The sequence below is a fragment of the Ixodes scapularis genome, unplaced genomic scaffold, assembly GCF_016920785.2.
Source record: "Ixodes scapularis isolate PalLabHiFi unplaced genomic scaffold, ASM1692078v2 PGA_scaffold12__126_contigs__length_90152505, whole genome shotgun sequence".
In the NCBI taxonomy this organism is placed as follows: Eukaryota; Metazoa; Arthropoda; class Arachnida; order Ixodida; family Ixodidae; genus Ixodes; species Ixodes scapularis.
In genome coordinates, this window is record NW_024609838.1 from 34361086 (window position 1) to 34382520 (window position 21435).

Below are 21435 nucleotides of genomic sequence, written 5' to 3' on the forward strand. Positions count from 1 at the left end.
TGGGTGTACATTTCGATTTTGATATGTCTTGGAACACACATATGTCATATGTTTGTAGCAAATTACGAATTGTGTCTTGTATGCTTTATAATACTAAATTTTTTTATGCCAGTCGGTATCAGAATGATAATCGTCCATGCTCTTGCTTACAGTATCCTTCGATACGGTGTTAAGGCGTTTGGCAACTCTTCGGGTCGTTGGCAGTCCAAAGTTAATTCTTTATTGAAAGGAATCCTGACAAGCGTTGCATATAATTCGAATTTTTCCAGCAACAGTGATATTTTTCGAAGTCTTCAATTGCCTAATCTGCGTTCTCTTTTTATACAAACGGTAGTGCTCCGTAGCTTTTAGAAAAATGTGTTTAAAACACCATTTCAGTCTCACTGAATACTTTGTCGCGTTCCTCGTTTTGTAGTGCCAATTTGTTCGACCAGGTACGGTAAATGCACTCGGGATTACTACGTTCCGTGTTTGTTGAACGCCCTCCCTGACACTTTCATTGACATAACATCACTCAAACAACTGAAGAAGGAACTCAAGCGCACCAACTTTGATTTCGTCTAGCATCTCTTTGCTGTGTCTGCATGCTTCGAGCTTGAACTGTAATTAGCTAAGTTAATTTTAACTTATTTTCGCCTTTTGTTTATTTTTTCTCCCCTCTTACTTCGTTTTCGCAACGCTTTTCGCGTTTTTTTTTTCTCTAAGTGTTTTTTTTATTTTCTTCCCTGCTTTCTTTTTTCTTTCTTTTATTGCTTTTCGTGCTCTTTTTTATGTTTTTTTCTTTTTTCATGCTTTTTTGTGTTTTATAGTTCGACTTTCTGTCTCACATTGTGAAATCACGATAACCGTCTTTTGAATTTTTTTTTTTTATGGGCGTCATCATACAAGCCCTCTGCAGGCTTTGATATGCCCGTATCTATAGTACTTGAATTCCAATTTGTGTGAAAATAAAATATATTATATATATATATATATATATATATATATATATATATATTATTATTATTATTATTATTAATGTGTTCCATTCTTCCAAGTGCGCTCAGTGCACATGTACTCCGCTCGAGCTCATTCAAACAATAAAGTATCTAGGAATTTATTTTGATAGTGATTTATCTTGGGACTCTCATCTCAGTTACGTTGCCAAAAGATTGCGAAGTGTCTCATGCATGTTATATTCTACAAAGACGTTCCTACCTTTTCCAATTCGAAATATGATAGTCAACGCGCTTGCTTACGGTTTATTGCGCCATGGAATTACTGTTTATGCCAACTGTTCTATGCTCTGGCACAACAAGATTGATACGATTTTAAAAAGTATTCCGAAGGGAGTGGCGTACACCTCTTTGTCGACGCCAAGTAATAAGTTTGAGTCTTTGTGTCTACCTCGTTTTTCAGCCCTCTTTAAAAGATGTGTAATTAGCAAACATTACGGGTTAAGTTCCTTTAAGATTCTACAACGTTCTAGAAGTGTTCTAGAACGCAATCTGAGAGAAGGTGAACGTTTCGTCATTCCGCGCGTCTATACGAAGTATGGAGAACGTCATCGCTCATTTTATGTTCCTGATCTGTTTAACAGCTTATCAGATTTGTTTTCAGATATTGATTCAAAGCGACAGTTAAAAAAAGCTTTAAGGACAATATGCTAAAGCGATATTTCCTGTGTCATGAGTTTAAATCTTCTCGTCCCATTTTTCAGCTTCCTTCGTTTGTCTGTATATAATGAACCAACAAATGCAGAATTTAGTTTTCCTTTGTCTTATCTTGCTAAAGTTGGGCAGTTCCTTGATGCTTTCAATGGCTTTTCATCAGTTGTTGATAGAACCTGCAACTTCGACATCGGGTTTCTTTTGTGACGTATTTTGTGGTTCTCTCTCATGGGTGGTTATGTGACAATATCCTGCATGTATTTTTGAACAATTCTGTTTCATTTTCTCCAATAACTAGAATGTTCTGTATCATTTTGGGTATTAGACTGTGCTTTATAACATTTATGTATTTTACGCCGCTGCCGGGTCCAGTCCCACAAGCCGCTATTGGCTTTTGACGGACCCGCATTCACATGTATTGAATTGAAAGCTGCAATAAAATGATTGATTGATTGATAAACTGGTTGATTGATTGATGATGATGATGATGATGTTCGGCGCACCGAGCGCTTCACTTGCACGGGGATAGATGGCTCCCAAGTATGGGGTCACTCCCAAACCAACGCCCCCTGTACTAAGATGCCTGTCATAAGAGTGGCGCGCGTTCTGCCGTGCCCTCTCCCTCTTTCCTTCTCCCCTTTACCGAAACGACCGAGATGTGCGCTGTCAACTAAGGCCTCATTCACACAGCCGGCGCCTCTCCCACCCCGGCACCGTCACGGGAGCACGCCGGGGCGGGGACGTGACGGCAGGGTGTCCGAACAGGCCGCGCCAGCAAAGCGACGGAGGCCGCGACGGCAGGGTTGGATTGGATCGGATTGCTTATTTATTCAACTTAAATTACAAAATAAAGATGTAATTGTGCCTGAACATTAGTGCGGACGTTTCTGTTTTTGTAAATTAAGGATTTGCGTTTGCTATTAGCAATTCCCGCCGAAAAGGAACAAGAAAAACAACAGAACAAGCGTTGGCTCACTGTTGGCAACCGAACGATGAAAAATCTTCCAAACTTAGCGAAACTTTTCTATTTTGTGATTGGTCGGTTTCTGATGGGGGCGGGACTCCGTCATCCGCCGGGACGTCGGGACGCTGGTGCCGTAGGGCAGCTCCTACGTCGCCCGGCACCCGACGGGGCACAGCTTTCCGGCGAAAACCGGCGAAAACCGGCCCGGTTTTCGCCGGAAAGCTGTGCCCCGTCGGGTGCCGGGCGACGTAGGGAGCTGCTCTACGGCACCGTCGTCCCGGCGTCCCGGCGGATGACGTCGTCCCGGCCCCATCGAAAACCGACCAATCACAAAATAGAAAAGTTTCTCTTAGTTTGGAAGATTTTTCATCGTTCGGTTGCCAACAGTGAGCCAGCGCTTGTTGTGTTGTTTTTCTTGTTTCTTTTCGGCGGGAATTGCTAATACCAGACGCAAATCCTTAATTTATGAAAAAAGAAACGTCCGCATTTATGTTCAGGCACAATTATATCTTTATTTTGTAATTTAAGTTGAATAAATAAGCCATCCGATCCAATCCAATCCTTCCGTCGCGGCCTCCGTCGCTTTGCTGGCGCGGCCTGTTCGGACATCCTGCCGTCACGTCCCCGCCCCGGCGTGCTCCCGTGACGGTGCCGGGATAGGAGAGGCGCCGGCTGTGTGAATGAGGCCTAACACTATCGCGGCCGCCACAGCGCGGGAAGTTTGACGCCTGCTATTGTGATACCAGTAGCAGGGCCGGCGTTAGGCATGGGCGAGCGGGGCGGGCGCTCCGGGCCCCGCGCTTACGACAGGGCCCCGCAAGTGACAGAGGGGCCCCGCGGTCACTCGCCGGTTGAACTTTCTGTAAAGTTTCAACATCGCCACTACAGATAACTTTCATTGCTGAATTTTCCAAAGGAAAAAAAAAATAACTGACCGACGGGCGCGGGGCCCTTCGCCAATTTGCGGATAGCTCCACCCGGACAGAAAAATTCCTGTGTTACAAAACTAACTTCGTTTACAAAAAAACTTCGTGGAGTTTTCCAAAGGAAAAAATAGCTGGCCGACGGGCGCGGGGCCCTTCGCTAATTTGCAGACTGTTCCACCCGGACAGAAAAATGCCACAGCTATCCCACCGCTGCCACCATGTCGCGGTTGGGCAGTGAACAGACAAGAGACCAGACTGTGTGAGTGTCAGAACCCATCTGTCGGGCGAGCCCGCGTTTATTCATCTCTCAAACACACCACGTCTCCCGTGCGGTGGCGCCCTCTCTCGGCCGCTCGCCTAACCCTCCGACAGTCTTCGTGCCGATCGCAGCCCCGCCAGCCGCAGAACTCGTCCGGTCCGACAATCGGCGCCGAATCCCTTTCGACGGCTATTCCATTTTCCAGGCGTCTTCGTGCCGAACGCAGCCCCACCAGCCGCAGAACTCGTCCCTTGATTCTGCACTCTAAAAAAAGTCTGTGCGTGTGCTTTCCCGCACAACACTCGGAGAGCCAATCAGCGCAACTTACGGAGGCAGCTCAGCGAATGACGATGCCGAAACACGTGTTTAGACCAAAAAACGCAGTCTGAGTTGTGACATTAAGCAATGCAAAACGTCACGCTTGCATTGCTTAATGTCGCAACTCAGACTGCGTTTTTCGGTCTAAACGTATGTTTCGGCAATGTCATTCGCTGAGCTGCCTCCGTAAGTTGCGGTGACTGGCTCTCTGAGTGTTGTGCGTGAAAGTAGACGCACAAACATTTTTTAGAGTGTGGCTCCAGCCAGAGTGCGCGGCTCAAGAGTGTGCCGCCTCCAAATGACCGTCGCTTTTGTCGGGCCCCCTTTCCAGTCGCAAGTCCCCGCTGAGGGGACTTGCGTAGTGTATTGTTGCTTTCCTTCATATCTTCGTATAGTCTATGTTTTGTAATGTTATTTTCTCGTTTTCCTTGCTGTGACTTTATGGCTGGCGTGCGTCGATAGCACCTTTGTAATTGCTCAGTTCTCTGTTCTGTTCATTTATTGCATATATAAAAAACCAAGCCAATCTGCACATAGCACTACTGAATAAATACACACCAGAGATATCCCGCATGATAATGTGCCCGTCTCGTTTTTCTTCATGTTTAGTATAAGCGAAGTTATTTTTAAATTTCAGGTTTTGCTTTTTAAACTTTTGTTGACATTTTTTTTTTTTTTTTTTTACTTTCTTGCCCTGGGCTTCGCGTTATGTAGCGCCGGCCCTGCCAGTAGAGGTGTGCGGATAGTGGTTCGAATCCAATAGCGCCGTGTCATCTCTAGCGTCGACAGCGCAAAGAGAGCCGGTTGCATCGGCTTTCCTTTGCACCGCAAAGGCTTTGAATGACGTTGGGGTATACAGGGGGAACGGCGCACCCGCAAAACAGCACACAAAAGAAAGACACACTTGCGCAGCGGTGACTAACAACTTTTTGGTATATTTGCACTTTCGTCTTCGTCTTCTTTTCGTATTATGAACTAGGGCCATGAAAAATAATTTGGTATTTTTCTTCAATAGGATGCTAAACAGTAAACCAAAAACTAAATTTGAAATCAATGTTAAATTAAATAAAATTGGCGCTCAGTTTCGAGCGGCCGGCCGCGCCAGCCGCACAGAGATGGCCGAGCGCCTGGCGCGAGTTTATGATGATGATGATGATGTTGTAGCTTTGAATCGGGCGGTTCAGGACCATGCTCGTACCTAGCCAAAATGATGATGATGATAATGATGATCTTGCAGCTGTTCCCTTTTAATCGGGCGGTTCCGAACCATGTTCGTACCTAGCCAAAAAAAAAATATATATATATATATATATATATTAAACGAAAAAAGTACTTATTCCTTTTACTTTCTCCTTGCCCTTCGCGTTCACTTTGCTTTTTTCCTTCGCCACCAGTCTTCCAGTCTCCTTTCGTTTTTTCGGTTACTTCCCAGCTCCGTGCAAACGGCTTCGTGGACGCTGCGGCGCGCGTTTCAACCTCACTTTGAGGGACAACTGCAGCATCTGTCTAGAAACGCGTTCAGCACCGGCCCCGTCGCAGGTGACTGGAATCCGACTGCTTCCGCCAGAAATTGCTCGTGGAAGGGCCTGGCCAGGTGTCTGTACGTTTTCAGGAGCGTGGTACCACTGCACCGGATGCCTTGGGTGCAGGCTTGTGTATGAGAGGACGATGTGTTCGATGGTTTCATCCTCCTCTCCACAAGCCCGTCATGTTGTTGTTTCCACCATCCGATTATATTTCTGTTGGTAAACTAGCGTTCTCAGCCCTCCTGCACGTGCCCCAAAAAGCAAGCGGCTGCCCATGTATTGATCGTATAACTGAGCCTCCGCTGATACTGTATTTTTGCTGAGGTTGTACACCCGCAGCGTTGACTTGCTCTGGGCCGCCTCTGCCCACTGTAGGGCCTCCTCCTCACGTTCTCTCTTTCGCACCTCCGTTTTCCACTTTGTGTCTGTATAGGCACTCACGGGCACTGCGAAGAAACCAAAACTTTTTTTTCCAGTTGATATAGCCGCTTTTTCTATAGTATCGGATGCGAGCGCCACCGCGTGGCGTTTGGCTACAACACGATGGCAAGCAGGCCGCAATGGGAGAGCGAGACATCTGACAGGCATCTTAGCACAGGAGGCGTTGCCCAAACCGATCGCTCCGGTTGTTTCTCCCAGCGGTGGTCCCCCATTCCCTCGCTCAACGTTTCTTGTGGTACCCACGGTGGAAGAAACACATTTAAGTGATGGCCCTCTGTCCGATGCGGTGGCATCATTATGTTCGGCATACCGAACGCGTTTCACTCGCACGGGGATAGATGGCGCCCAAGTATGGGATCACTCCCATAGTTGGTGGTGATCGGTGGAATAAGATCCATCTCAGGGGGCATTAAGATTTCCTCGCTCCCAGGCTTGGGCACGAACTTAGTTCGCGCTCGCCTGTTTCAAAGGGAACAAGCCGCATCCTCATCATCATCATCATCATCAACTCCCAAACCGACCGCTCCGGTTGTTTCTCCCAGCGGTGGTCCCGCATTCCCTCGCTCACCGCTTCTTGTGTATCTGCTCGATCACGTTAAAAAAAAAAAAACCGAGCTAACGCTTTTACTGTACTGGCTACATTTATAATATTCAACGGGTAACAATGTCGCCGTATGATCGAAACTCCTGTCCTCTGATGAACTAACGAACTAACGACGCGCCGGACGGCTGACGGCGCGTCGAACAACGGGAGGCGAGTCGAGGTGAGTGAGTGGGGTACTGCTCGTGCAAGCAGCGTCTATGAGCAGTTCCATAACTGAGCTTATCTAATAACGTTGGCAGGGACCCAACGTGAACGTAGGCAACGCGGTTCTCGCAGGCGGTGCGGCGGTAGCAGCAGACGATGGACCGGCGACCCTCACTGCTCCCATAATGCCTCACGCGCGCCGCTTGAGGGCGCGCGCTGTTTTCCAGAAAGCTCCAAGCCAGGAAGCAAACATTGAAACAAATCGGCAGGAAAACAAAACAACAATATTAACCATGTGATTATGTTATAAGAGCAGAGTTACATTTCGAACGGAACTGAATTGGATGCATGAGATCACTATGGAGTATGCCATTTGTAACGCTCGGGATATGTGAACGGAGGCTCGAAGCCGGCTTCCTGCGGGCCGCACCCAAGCAAGTCGCGGGCCGCGTGTGGCCCGCGGACCGGGCGTTTGAGATCCCTGGCTTATAGTGTCCTGCGTCAGAACTTTTGCATAGTGTCATATCACTAGTTCTACAATTCTCATTAGTGTTCTGCCCTCTGTGAATGCGGTGCGCAAGTTCGTCTGCTTTTTTTTTGCAAGGGCTGTGATGACGTCAGAACGCCGAGCACTGATTGGTTCGGAATGAAGGATAGTGGCTAGACATCGAGGCACTTTACTTTGAGGTCCACCCATTATCCTTTAATGAAAGCCAATCAAAGCTCGGCGTCTTTCTGATGTCACCGCAACTCCTGCAAAAGAAGCAGACGACTTACTCTCCGCATAACCTAAACTTCATCTGCACTTTTATTTATGCCCGGTGTGTTTTTTTGGTTCGCAATTATTTTATAATGTCATAATTAACTAAATAGTGAATTTCATAATAAAATACTTTTATTAAACCACTTCAATCGTTTTTAACTCTAACTTGAATTTTTGGGAGCGAAGCTCCTTAGGGTCTAGCCTTGGCCGTTCGTCCGTCCGGCCGGGCGGCCGGCGTCCGTGCTCACATAAAAAGAAAAAGAAATGGTTGCGCAGTCGACAGGATTTGAACCTGTGAGGGGAGACCTTACTAGATTTCCAGTCCATCGCCTTAACCACTCGGCCACGACTGTGGGACAAGAAGGGGGCTCTGAGATGTGGTAGTAACTCAAGAGCTGGGGTTTCTGTCATGGATGAAACGTTGCATGTAGCCGCTCTATACAGGAGAGGGCGCTGCGGTCGAATGCGTATATAATCGCGTTAAACTTTGCATGCATTGACTCAACGTTTATAGACGAGAGGGCGCTGCGGTCAAATGCTCAAATGCGTATATAACCACGTGCCATACCATATATTCTCTTTCTGACATAGACCGTTGAGTTAAGCGGAGGAGATTCGTTCCCACGGCTTCTAGCGGATCCAAGCTGATCCGCTAGAAGAACCACTGGCTCTGCATTTCACCGACCACAAAGCAGTAATAATGAAGTCGAAACGCAACCCGGAACTCAGCACTACTTATGAGCAGTAAAAAAAAAAAAAAGTCAGCACTGTCAGCATTACCCATGAACAATAAAATCAGTATCATCAGCACCACCAGAGCTTCGCCCCAATCAACATCATTCACCACGTGGAGATGCGGTCATTTTTGTTTAAACCCCTCCATTTATTTCCCGACCTTCGAAAGTGCGACAGATTGAAAATCCGACCCATGAGCCAAAAGAATTTAGAAGACCCCTGTTTTATAACATGAGATATCAGCGAAATTTTTTAGAGCGCAGCTCTTAGGCGCCCGTCTCCGGCTTGAGCGGCGTCGCCGTCGCCGTCGCCGTCGGCGTAACCGCGCGGTGCATTATGGGTAAATTTCCCCGCAAAATCTAGCGGGAAAATAAACGTGGCCCTCAGTACCCTTCCCTCCTCCTCCTCAAGAGCTGCGCTCCAATTCGGCGTTACAGGGAGTGGTAAACGGCTTTCACTTTTTTCTCTTCAAGTTGGACCTAAAAGTAGAAAAAGAAAACACCGTCTGCGCTGTGATAATGAGCATGACGTTTGAACGTGCTTAGTGCCATTTCAATAACACTGAGCACAGTTAAAAAAAAAAAGACAGAGCATGAGTAATTTCTTTTTTTATAAAATAATATTTTCTGTCTTTGTCCGTTCGCCGAGTTTTCTTCTTATATTGTAGCGGTTGGCTCTCTCATTGCTGTGTAGAAAAATAAGCGCTCCAGATTTTTTATAGTTTGTCTTTGCAAGACGAAAAAAACTTTACCCACACCGCGCCGCTAGCCACAGATATGAATGCTATAGATACGGATAGAGGACAATGGACAAACAAGGAATAGAGCGGTAAGATAGAAGTTTATGGATGACATTCGAGACAGCAGACGTTTATCTCCAAGGCAAAAACAAATGGGTGGAGGGCAACACGAGTTCACGGATAACACGAGGCGACTCTAAGGAGTTTCAGAGAGATAAATAATCAGCGGCTGTCTCTCATGTCCTCACGAATCAGTCAGTTACAGCTAGGGACATAGAGGAAGAGTAGCACAAAGAAATTGTGCGTCGAACAGGAAGAAAAGGTCTCGCGACATGGCGTCCGGTTTCATGGAGTCCCTTGTCGAGGCGGCCGTGGAGAGCAGGAAGTCTGAACTGCACGCCCTGAGCGACTACCTCTGGCAGAACCCCGAGCTGGCTCTGGAAGAATTCAAGGCCCACGAGAGGCTCACGGAGTTCCTCGAAGCCCAGGGCTTCAGGATGCAGCGACACTGGCTTTTGGACACCGCTTTCCGCGCAGAGTTCAACACCGCAGGTGCTCAAGGTACGGCTAGATGCTCAAGGTTAAGTGGCGCAAGCTACCACCCAATATAAGCGATACAGCCACTAACATCCATCAATTCACTCATCTATATGAGAAATATAAGAATGTCGATAACCTCCCACGTCATTACGAAGGGGCTGTCAGCGAGGCTGCTCAATCGGACTTTGGCCAATTAGCTCCGCGAATTAACCTGTGTCACCTAGAGGTGCTAAATTAGCTACGCTTAGAATATCGGCACTCTGTTCCCAGATCTGCTAGTGGACGCCGCCATATTGGTGTAGAGTAGAGCAGACGGAACTGTCGATCATCACAATTCACAAATGTGACTTAGGACACGGTGGTAGGAAGCTTAGGTGATATCGTTTTGCTGTGTCGCGAACTGTTCTAACACTTCTGAAATACAAAAAAAAAAAAAAAGTTTTCTGCGATTTTAGACAAAGCTTCAGATAACTGTCAACCATGATTTTAAGCACCAAGACGGCTTAAGTGTCGTAACTCTGAAGCATATAGTTTATTTAGTAGCTCTACTGTCATTCATAAAACGAAGAACAAAACACCTTTTTTTTTTTTGCGCTCGGTAGTTTTTATGTGAAAAAAAAAAAATGAACGACGTTTACAAATCTCTGTTATGTTAAATTAGAGCGCAGCTCTTGAGTAGGAGGAGGGGAGGGTGCAAAGAGGAGGGTATGCCCCTTCTCCTCCTCCGTACTCTCCCGTCCTCCCCTTATTGTCTACCCCTCTTTCCTCCTCCTGTTTCTCCTCCCCGCCTCCTACTCATTTCCTCCTCCTCCCCTCTTCCTCCTCCCACAGTTTCCCCACTAAATTTAGCTGGAAAATTGACGCCACGTGACCTCAACACTAATTCAGCTTCCCCGTTAAATTTAGCGGGGAAAATGACGTCACATGACTTCGTGTCACCTCACGCATGAACAGATTCAGTTTCTCTGCTAGATGTAGCGGGATAATTTAGCGGGGAAACGTAACCTGCTACATTTAGCGGGGAAATTTAACGGCAGGAGGAGGAAAGGAGAAGGGGGGAAGAGGACGAGGAGGAGAGAAAGAGGAAAGGAGGAGGGGAGAAGGAGGGACATACCCTCCGCTCTGTACCTTCCCCTCGCCCTCCTCAAGAGATGCGTTCTAGTTTCTCATTACAGAGAGTTGTAAACGTACTTCATAGAGCGTACCTCTTAGGCACCCGTTGTCGGGTTGAGCGGCATCGGTGTCGCCGTCGACGTCGGCGTAACCGCGCTGAATTTAGTGAGAAAATTGACATCACGTGACCTCAACACCAGTTCCATTCCCCGCTAAATTTAGCGGGGAATTGAATTGGTGTTGTGGTCACGTAAAGTCAATTTTCCCGCTAAATCGAGCAGAGAAACTGAATTTGTTTACGGTGACGTGACACCAAGTCATGTGACGTCATTTTCCCCGCTAAATTTTTTGGGGAAACTGAATTAGAGGATGGGGGAGAGGAGGGTATGAAGGAGAAGTAAGTGCCCTGACCCACGTTTGGCCTCCTCATGGGACGTCGAATACCCGGCCTATATGGCCTTGTCACGTAGGAGGAGTTGATGGTATAATACCGCCCGAGTTGAGAGCGAGATGTGCGCGGGCAGGTCCAACGGTGGCCTTCTTGTGCGAGTACGACGCCCTCCCGGAGATCGGACATGCCTGCGGACACAACCTGATCGCCGAGAGCTCGGTGGCAGCCGCCGTCGCCGTCAGGGAGGTCCTCCTCAAGAGTCCACACATCCGTGGCAAGGTCTGTGACACTACCAGTTGGCCAACAATTCGAAGAAGAATAAAAAAAAAATAAAAGACGTTTCCGACACCCTGTAACGCCGAATTAGAGCGCAGCTCTTAAGGAGGAGGGAAGGGTACTGAGGGGAGGGCATAACCCTCCTCCCTCCACTTCATTGTCCCTGATGCTCCTCCTCCATCATTTCCTCCCTCCTCTCCTCCTTGTCATCCCTCCTCCCTTCCTCCTTCCTCTCCTCCCCTCCTCCACCCCCTCCCCCTCGTCGTCGTCCTCCTCCCCTCCTCCTCTCCTCCCCCTCGTCCTCCTCCCCGCGCGGTGCATTATGGGACATTTCCCATAATGCACCGCGCGGTTACGCCGACGGCGACGCCGCTCAAGCCGGAAACGGACGCCTAAGAGCTGCGCTCTTAAAAAAGAAACACAAAACGAAAAGTGGAAGTTATCTAACACTCCCTATAGTATACACCAACACAATGTTTCCGAACAAAGCCCGCTTTGCCCACACCAGGTGTGGGTGCACTGCGCGTGCGCGGAAACCAAACTCGGGGAAATTGAAGCGCTTGCGCATGCGCAGTACCGACAGCAGCGCCACCGCAGTGGCATGACGTCAGTGAGTTGAGTTGGTCTATGCGACCCGACGGAGCCAATCAGACAGCACAAATATGTGCATCGTCACGGCGCACGTCGTCTCTGTGCGTTTGATATCGCTGGCTGAACCAATCACGGGCAGTAAATGTCCCGTGAGTGCATGAGTTGTGTAGCCGGTGATAGGAAACCAACGTCCTTGTAGTAACACAAAAACTACGAGCACCATAACGATGCCGTTTTGGTGCTTTTACCTCATGGCACTGGACGAAAGAGTGTTTGTTTACCCATTCCGCCTTGACTGACTCAATAATTTCTTCATATTTTTTTTAACAGTGAAGTTGTTTATGGCTAGGTTTCCGTGGATTTTTCGTGTGCGTCAACAAATACTCCATTTTTCCTCCCAAAGTTAGCAAGAAAATTTACCCGCTAAATTTGGCGTGAAATTTATGACGTCAAGTGACCTCAACACCAATTCAGCTTCCCCGCTAAATTTTTTTAGCGGGGAAAATGACGTCACGATTTCGTGTCACGTCACCCACGAAGAACTTTAGCGGCAGGAGAAGAGGAGGGAAGCGCACCGCCCTCTCATTGTCGTCGTTCCAAGCGCTTTCGCGCCTAGTTTCCTTTCCTTCCGCCGGGTGGCGGTCCCGTCGCGCGTGTCTAGTCTCCACCGGCTCCTCGGGGCGGCGATAGTCCTCGACATGTGTGTGCGTACCTGGATCGCCACGATGACGACCGATCAAGACAATAAATCTGTTCGTACCTTTGCTCAAAATTCTGTGTCACGTCTGTGTCGTGTGCTAAACAGCTTCGCTACTCATACACCTTCACAAAGTGGAATGGCCCATAATTTTTCGCGTTGGATTCACCAGTGGCAGTAAGCGTTGACGATGCGAAATCGATGCCCAAATTCGACGCCGCGACTTCGTTCTTTTCGGGGCGTCGGATTAGATATAGAATCAAAACCGAAAGAGATATGCGGGAGAAAGTGCACTCCTCGTGCCAAACGCAAAAGAATGGCGCTGTCCGGCGCATGGCTCTTTTTTTTTATCGCAATATAATGCAGCCAGATAACAATTCGTCGCGGGTGAAACTGCGAATTTTACTCCATGGTCCCCGTGTAGACAATACATCGGAGTATATCTGTATCTATTTTGACTTCTTAATCCTCGTCTAACGCGGGACAATGCTGACTCGAGAGCAAGCATTGTTTGGGGTGCAGACATTAGGTCTGTTCGATTCGGCCAGAAAGTTCTGAACCAGTTCTGTCCCAGTTCTGTCCGAGTTCAGAGGAGTGCAGGAGTCGTGCAGGCGGCGGCGCAGAACCAGTGCAGCCGCCGCGCTAGGACTGGCGCTGTGGTCGGCTTTCCCAGCGGAAGCGCAGAGTGTCGTCTGCATCTGTTGGCTCTTGTTTCTAAACGCCAAGTTGTATGCTATATTTATTTGTTCGTTGGTTGATGAGACAATTCGTGTTTCCTTAGTTTTAAAGTATAATAACGGAATATTTTGTGTGAATATTTTTTTATTCGAGTGTACTAAAAACGTTTTCTGCACGAAATGTGTTTCTCTCTGCATTTTTAACGATCATTCGGTTCCTGTCGTGTCCATAAGTGTTCGTGTCCTTCACATTCATTTAGCAGTAGTAGATTCATTCCAAGTCTCTCGAGTTTCGCATTTCGACGATAGGTTCGCGGCATCAGGATGATTTTGCGTCGGGAGTCACTGGCGGCAGCGCGCGGTCGGTATAGCGGTCACCTCGAAGACGAAGGCCTGATGATAGCGTTTTGGTCAAGACAGTTATCGACCGTAACTTTGGCGTCAAGCTGAAGCGTTTATTATGATTCTCAAGAAAGTCCTACGTGGGACTATCAAGCCAATGCCGATTCTCGGCGTTTTTCCCAGGCCCGTATAGTGGTCGGCCACAGATACAAGCCGACAAAGCATGCAGTATTATGCTCAGCTACGGGCCATGCGAGGGCCAATGTACTAAATCCCAGACCACTGCAATGTACCGGAATCGTCAGTACGCATCCAGGAACAACTGAAGGCGGGGACAATCAAAGTGCAATAGCTTTCTCGCGTCTGTAAGGGAGAATATCAGGATCCCCACATAAGCGTCAAAAAGAAACAATTTACGTGAGCCAATAGTTCAACACTTACCACAGGGAGTCAAACTTACACGAGCAGGTGCCTAAAACGCTTTCAGAATATCATAATCAAGCAAATTCCTACCCTCGGATAGGATCTCAATTTCTCGTCCACCGCGGGTACGTTATTATCATAAGTGAGAGGAAATGCAACCTCCGTATCGGCGTTATTAGACAGTTTTAGTATAGCGTTGCTGGCTCCCACGCACGCAATACGCAATAGTATAGTGTACGCTAAAAATGACCTGTTGTGCGTTACGTTCAGTTGTGCGTTACGTTTTCGAGTGAACAGCGCGCATGATTTTGGTAAAATTTGATAGAGCCGTAGAATTCCGCGTGCTTATAGCGCAACCATGCTCCCGGTAAGAAATATTGAAAATGAAAATGTGTCCAATCATTTTATTTCAAATTAAACCAAGCCACAGCTGCGTCGTCAAGCGCGTTTTTCTGCGGGGTACAGAGGTTACGAGTACGAGTGCGTAGCCAAATTCGATCACGGAGCTTCCGTCAGTCGTCCCGTGGAAACGGCGCCTTTTATCAATGCTATCGCGGAATGAAATCATGACCTACTGATGTCCAGTGCATAGCGAGAACGTAGGCGATTTCTTTTAGAGTCGTTCGTCCGTCGGCGATGAACTGTGCGAATAGGCTTAATGTGTAATACGCAAAGCTATACCGTACGGTCCACTAAAACTGTCTATTGTTAAACATCGCAGACATTTGAGCAAGAGCTGCGAAAAACGGCACCGCGAGCAGAGACGGACGAGGAGGCGATAGCAGACGACCAGTCGCTGATCGTTTACTATCGCCGTCTGCTCTTTTCGCCTGCTGCGCGGACGCTGAACTGACTTCGGAGCAGGTGCAAGATTTTGAGGAACTGGGTCTGAACTCGTTCAGAACTGGGATGAATCGAACGCGCCAGTGCAGCGGCCGTGCAACTTCCGGTTGAATTGAATGCAACAGTTTCTGCACTGCAGAACTAGTTCAGCCTGTTCAGGCGAATTGAACAGACCTAATGCTTCAAAAGGCAACGGTTGAAGAATTATCAAAACAAAACAAAACGGATCCTTGACAGAAGCCAACGTTACTAAAACACTCAGTTAGGAAACTGCCATAGAGACTTATCTGAAAGAGTGGCCCCAATCTGTCCCCGAGAACCGAGCTAATGACGAACACAACGCCGCCATTCCTGCCACAGCGGTCACTCGAGGAACTGTACGTTACTTCTATTTTGGCTTTAATCGGCCATTTTGGAGCCGAAACGGATACAGCGGAAGAGGTTGTCTTTAATCGGTAGTAAGACACAGCGCGCTGTGTCTTACTACCGAAGTTAAAATGCACCTAGGTCGGGACGCGCTACCTGAAAGGACCGCTGAGGCATGGCTGTTAAAAACAATATTAATTAATTGTCCCGCAAAACCCTGCAAACTAAAGATTTTAAAAACATCACGCGCCCATCATTTTTTGTACTATACTCCAATAAATTTCATACAAAAAGAGTCTTTTCCCTTTGTTTTTACGCAAAAATAAGCATTGTAAAAGCTCAAGGTGACCACAGTACAGACAAATGATAAAGAGTGTCGCTGTTGTCGTATTTAGCTCGGTCTCGGTGGACGCCAGCGGCCCACGTTTCGACGGCGAGTTTCCCAACTGACTGTTCTAGTAACGTTGACAGAAGCTTACCGGACAGAAGCTCGCCAAACAGAAATCACCGAATTTTTTACAGACTTGGACAAATGCTCGCCGCTTTTACTCGTGAGCCCGCAGATACTCACTTGGATATAATTATTTCTATTTTACATGATCACGAATATGAGGAGATTTGCCCCAAACAATAGCTCAATCAATGAAAACGTATGTATGTCTTGCGCAGGGTTTAAAATCACTACATATGTAGAAGGAAGAATCGAAAGAGGGATCGTTAATACAACAAATTTTCGAACAGAAATATCCAGACCTATGATACTCGCATCGTGAAAAAATTATTATGACTAAACATACTCTGCTAGAAAGTGCAGTCCCCGGTCCAATAAAAATATGCGTTCATACAAAATGGCTGTTGTGCACTCACATGTGCTTGGGTGTTGTCTCTGCATATAACTTTTTTTTTTTTTAGATCTTATACTTGTTTCATAGCAGCAAGAACAGATTAGCTACCGGTTGGAATAATAGAGTGCTTGAACAACTGTTGACGTATCCCCGTCCCACCAAAAGTTTATCCCATCCCATTTTACGCCGGGTGAGTTGTCCGCCGAAAAATTGGTGAGCTTTTGTCCGATCCCCAAGAAACACACGCACGCACACAAACATGCACGCACGAACACACATACACACACACGCACAAAAATAGGAGTTGTGAAGAATTAGAGTTCTTTTAAACGGAGCTACGTTGTCATGGCTATCGTAGCTTTCGTGGTGCTCAATAGCTGTAAAAACTACTTGCGTGGGCGCCAGCGAATGAGGGTGCCTCAATGCAAAGCGCACATGAAGGCACCCTAATTAAGTCAAATGCACGTACGCTTTCACAGGGCTGGGCAGTATCGCGACACAAATGTATCGCAATAGTATCTTAGATCTAATTTTGAGTATATCTGTATCTCTGTATTGAGATACATTTGGAAAATGTATTTGTACATCCGTAGGGAAATAAACTTACGATGGGTACTGAATGTATCGCGATACTCCGCCAGGGTTATGCGTCTCGCCACATTTGTTGTCGAATATTGACGAGAAATAGCAAAATAAGCTCCTCCGACGAAGCCCTCACCACTTTCCACTTAATTAAGCTGAGGGAACGTTAGAAAGGAGAGGAGGGGACGGAACCACCAATCATGAACCGTAGATTGCTTTTAAAGACACATTGACACCCCTCCCCCCGCCCCCCCCATTTTCTTTTTTGTATCTTTTGCCAGGCGATTTAACATGGTGTCAGATGACTGCCATATCAATATTTTCAAACTGCGTCACTAATGTGTTTAATAAACTAAACAAAAAACTAAAAAAAGAACGCCACTGCTCCGAAATGAAACCCAAAATGAAAAGTATAGAGGAGAAGAACGTTTTCGAAAGTCACGTGGCTGTGCTACTTTTTTTTTTTCAATCAAAATATTTGCAGTTTTTTAGAACCCACAAAAAAATGGGTGTCATATTCCCTGCCTATTTTTCTTTTTTTTTGTATTGAGTGTATGCCTTCGATGACCCACCACTTTGCTATCTTTGGTGGCTGTGCCTAAACCATAGAAAACGGCCCGTGACCACGGAGAAGAGAGTGAGCACGACTCAAGCCGGCTAGTTCTCGATCGGCGGTTTTCGGGAGGAAACAAAAACGAATTTCGAGCCGCAAATTGTGTCCTGGGTAGTTGGGCTCGCATGTGTCATGTACAAATAAAAACGTTGGCGACCATAAAGACACGGACAGTGTCCCTTGAAGACTCTCCCTCTTTCTTGCAACAGCATAGGCTCCGCGCAGACTGGACTTCGTTCGATCTCCCAACCTCGGGGGACTGAGAAGCACTTCATACCACCGTTTAAGAAATACCTTCGCAGTAAAACAAGGTTCACTTTGGACAGACTTATTTTGTAAAGCATGGCGCATGCAGTCGTTGGCATTCAGGACATCTGTGGGTCACTGTTGGAGATTATGTTTTTTTTAGGAGCATTCCGGAAGGTAGTTGCGAATTCATGAATAGTTCGATGTGAGGTGAGGTGCATAAAACGACAGCAAAGGAGGAACACAAGCGTACGGTATAAACTATAGTCTCCGCTCCTACCATTATTGCTGAAAGGTAAAAAGAAGCATTCCCGCATTTCTCTGTATTCCGGTATACTATTTTGCCGTTTTTGCAGAAGAATCTCAGACCTATGCCGCTACCTAAAAGATATATGTATCTCGGTATCTACATCTTGGCCTTAAAAGTTATGCATCTCAGTACGTATATCTTGGCCTTAAAAGATATTCGTATCTCAGTATTTCTATATTCCGGCGTATATTTTTAGAGTATCTCTGCCCAGACCTGCCCTCGCAGTAGTGCGGATCTGTAGCATTGTGGAAGCCACGTCAGTCTCGACGACGTTACAAAATGTTGACTCCGCGTATGTTTTTGCTCGTCGTTACAGTGTGCACCACTACTGCGTGGTGCACACGAAAGAGGCTAGTAGTAGCACTGCACCGGCTAAATTTCTCGTCTACACAGGAGACATTAGACACCTAGTGGTGCTGACTAATATCTCGTTGACTACACAACATACAATTATCTCTACACTTTTTTTTATAGTCTGAGCGCTATGGCGTTGAATACACTTTTACGAAAGAATTACCCATAAAGGACAGAACACGGGCAGCACATCCGTGTTCATTCCTTTACGCGTAATTCTTTCGTAAACGTTTAAAAGCTCTGAGTGCTCTCGCGGCCGTGGCATATGTAGCCTCGGTGGTGACCTGACGCTGATGACGACGTCATCAGCGCTTTGGAAGGTTCACCGTGACGTCATCAGCGTCAAGGCCACTGATGCGTCATGTGCCACCATGTTGCCACGGGGCACTGTGCGTCATGTCACGGAACATGACGTCACCTCACCGTGTGACGTTAGATCACCACCACGCCACCAGGTCACACCTCCTAGTAATAAAGCGCATTTTGCTACGTCACTGAAGAAGACCATCGTGTGCTACAGATTGGTAGAACACAGATTGGTCCGAATCGTGTCCAATCCGTGAGAGCCCGAGGCCCTGCCGAACGCTAACGCCCCAGTCGTCTCCGATCTGTGGCCTCCAGTGGCCTTTTTTAGTGACGCAGAAAAATTGGGCATTTATTGGCTCTCTTAGTTAGGAGGTGTTCTTACAGGGGATATTAAATGCTATGCATTCAGAGTACCTTCAGGTTGCACCAAAGAGACAGACTGTCTAATGTGCTCTCGTGTTTGCGCCGACAAACAGAATAACTCAGATTATTGAAGTGGAAAGAAACAGCTCAAAATACGTAAGACAAGTGGAATTAGTACACATGCACACACAACGCTGTGCGTGTGTACTTGTCCTACTTCCGTCTTTGGCTCTATTTGTTTTTGTTCAACTAATTAGCCCAGCTCCACGCCTTGTTATCTCAGATTAGCTTGGACGTTGTTGCAGGTCCTTGTGATAGGGACCCCCGGCGAGGAGAACTGTGGCGGCAAGGAGATGCTCCTGCAAAAGGACGCCTTCAAGGACGTGGACGCGGCACTCGTGGCTCATCCTGCGCGCCAAGACATCCTTAAAACGTCTTTCACGGCCATGCAGCTTGTAAGCGTTATCCTGGTTTCTAAAGCCTTTGACTACGCTACCCCTCAGAGGCACAACACTTGACCGATCTTATACTCCGTTTCACCTTATGTTGTACCGCAGCGAAGGCTAAACGCGCGAGATCATAGCTTTGGCAGCTGCGCTTAATGCACGAGAGCTTGTGCCGCCGAGATGTGCCCTAGAGCAAGACGCTCGCGCTTATAGCCTTTCCTGCGGTACATCATAAGGAGAAACAGAGTATAGTAACCATCAAGACCATTTTGAACTTTTTTAATGCGTTCTCTGATTTTTTAAATTTGGAGTCACACTGCTTATACATCACACAAACGACAGCCTGCATACATATTCAAACCCGACTCACTTCGAGATCCGTGCTTCGAATGCAGGATGGCGACGAGTTCAAGGAGGAACATAACACGCAGAATAGACCTTTCGCTAAATTATTCAAGCATCGAAGCGAATGTTGGAAACGTAGGTACACGTGCTGCATGTACTCGCCATTTTTATAGAAAATATTCGAAGTAAATGACCAAAATAAAGCTCCCGTGGAACGTGCGTGCGAAGTGTCCTTTGTTTCAAAGTTTTGCTTTTCAACAGTTAGAGCTAAAGAAAAGGCCAGCACGCGGAGCGCTTGTACCTGCGTTTCCGGCATTCTATTCGATGCTTGGGTAATTCGGCAAAAGTTCTATAAGAACCACGGATATTACGGTGACTCCTGTTTTCAGGCTGTCTTTTGTATGGTTGTGAATGGGGCCAGCTGAACATGGAAAACACACAGAGAAAAAATATAACATTCGCACCGCTGGTGTCCCCGGCTTAATGACCTTGCAATACGCTCAATTTTCCTATTCAGTTCTATGAAGTTTATTATATCGTTTAAAATAAATCAACGAAACCTAAGCTCACGTTCGGTTTTCCCGTCATACAACTTCTTCTTAAATCGAAGTCAGGTCCACGGTAACCGCAGTACGGTAACGGCAGTACGGTAACGGTAGTACAGTAACGGTAGTATAGTAAAGTTTTTCTAAAAGTTTTTACTAAATAGCATACCGGGAAAGGGTAAAGACCGGTGATTCCGAAAATATAGTTAGCTGGGTTAGCTCAAGAAATCGCCGGAGTACCCTTTTAAAGGGGCGATGCAACGATTTTTGTACTTTCCGCAATTACCGGTATCCCTGACGTTAAAAGAGGGGCCTTTTAACGTCAGGGATACCTCGCTCTCCGCAACCCGCTACGATACCAGCAGCTCTACAGTCAAGGCCATCGGCGCACAGGTTCAGTATAGTGGCTTCTTCGTTGCGGATGTCTTAGCGGAGGGTGAAAAGCGGTCTACGAAAACTCCAAAAATGACCTGTGAAACACCCGTTCGTTTTTCACCCCAGGCTATCAAAATCGCAGAAAAAAAAAGAGCAGCTTTTATTTCTTCATGATCTGAAGCCGATTATATGCCGCCAATGTTGATCATAGCCACGCGCCGAGTTCCAGACGTTATTATGGTTCGGCTATTGTCGTCTTTGCAGCGGTTGGACACGGGCCACTACCCGAATGCTTCTCGAGCTATCGATTATCACGAGCCCAAATCGAGTGCCACGCAATGCTCGAGTCCAACCTATGAGTCGAATTCAAATATCGAGGCGGTACCGCGACCGCCCAGCGACGTCATCGAGTTTTGCGAAGGAGATATTGAATGAAAACGCTCGCTTTTGTCCTCGAAATTATACCGCAACAAAGGAGTTTCTTGGTCAGTGGCGTTACGTGCGATTGTACTTGGGTCCCACTAGTGTCAGTAAACTCGTGTACAGTGAAAACCATTCCAAGCGAATATCGTTGCACCGCCCCTTTAAAAGCGTGATGCAACAATTTTAGTACTTGGCACAAATACCGTTAGAACGAATCCCTGACGTTAATGACCTATTAAACACGTGTTAGTTTTTTACCACATGCCGTCAATGTGGATCATAGCCAGGGGCTGGGGTTGACAAAGTGCAGGATACGCGCTGAGTTCCAGACAATGTTATGGTTCGGCTATTGTCG

General features: G+C 47.0%; 1 protein-coding gene across 1 annotated transcript; it reads left to right on the forward strand.

Moving 5' to 3' along the window:
• The first annotated feature begins 9400 nt into the window (after window positions 1-9400).
• LOC121835199 (peptidase M20 domain-containing protein 2-like) lies at window positions 9401-19464 on the forward strand. Its single transcript, XM_042289177.1, has 3 exons — window positions 9401-9629; window positions 11246-11391; window positions 19252-19464. Exons 1-3 carry the CDS (start codon window positions 9401-9403, stop codon window positions 19462-19464), a joined length of 588 nt encoding a protein of 195 aa, XP_042145111.1.
• Window positions 19465-21435: the final 1971 nt, after the last annotated feature.

Coding starts and splice junctions, on each gene's coding strand:
- LOC121835199 (XM_042289177.1), top strand. CDS start 9,401: ATGGCGTCCGGTTTCATGGAGTCCCTTGTCGAGGCGGCCGTGGAGAGC. Junction 9,630..11,245: donor CAACACCGCAGGTGCTCAAG/GTACGGCTAGAT, acceptor GTGCGCGGGCAG/GTCCAACGGTGGCCTTCTTG. Junction 11,392..19,251: donor GTCCACACATCCGTGGCAAG/GTCTGTGACACT, acceptor ACGTTGTTGCAG/GTCCTTGTGATAGGGACCCC.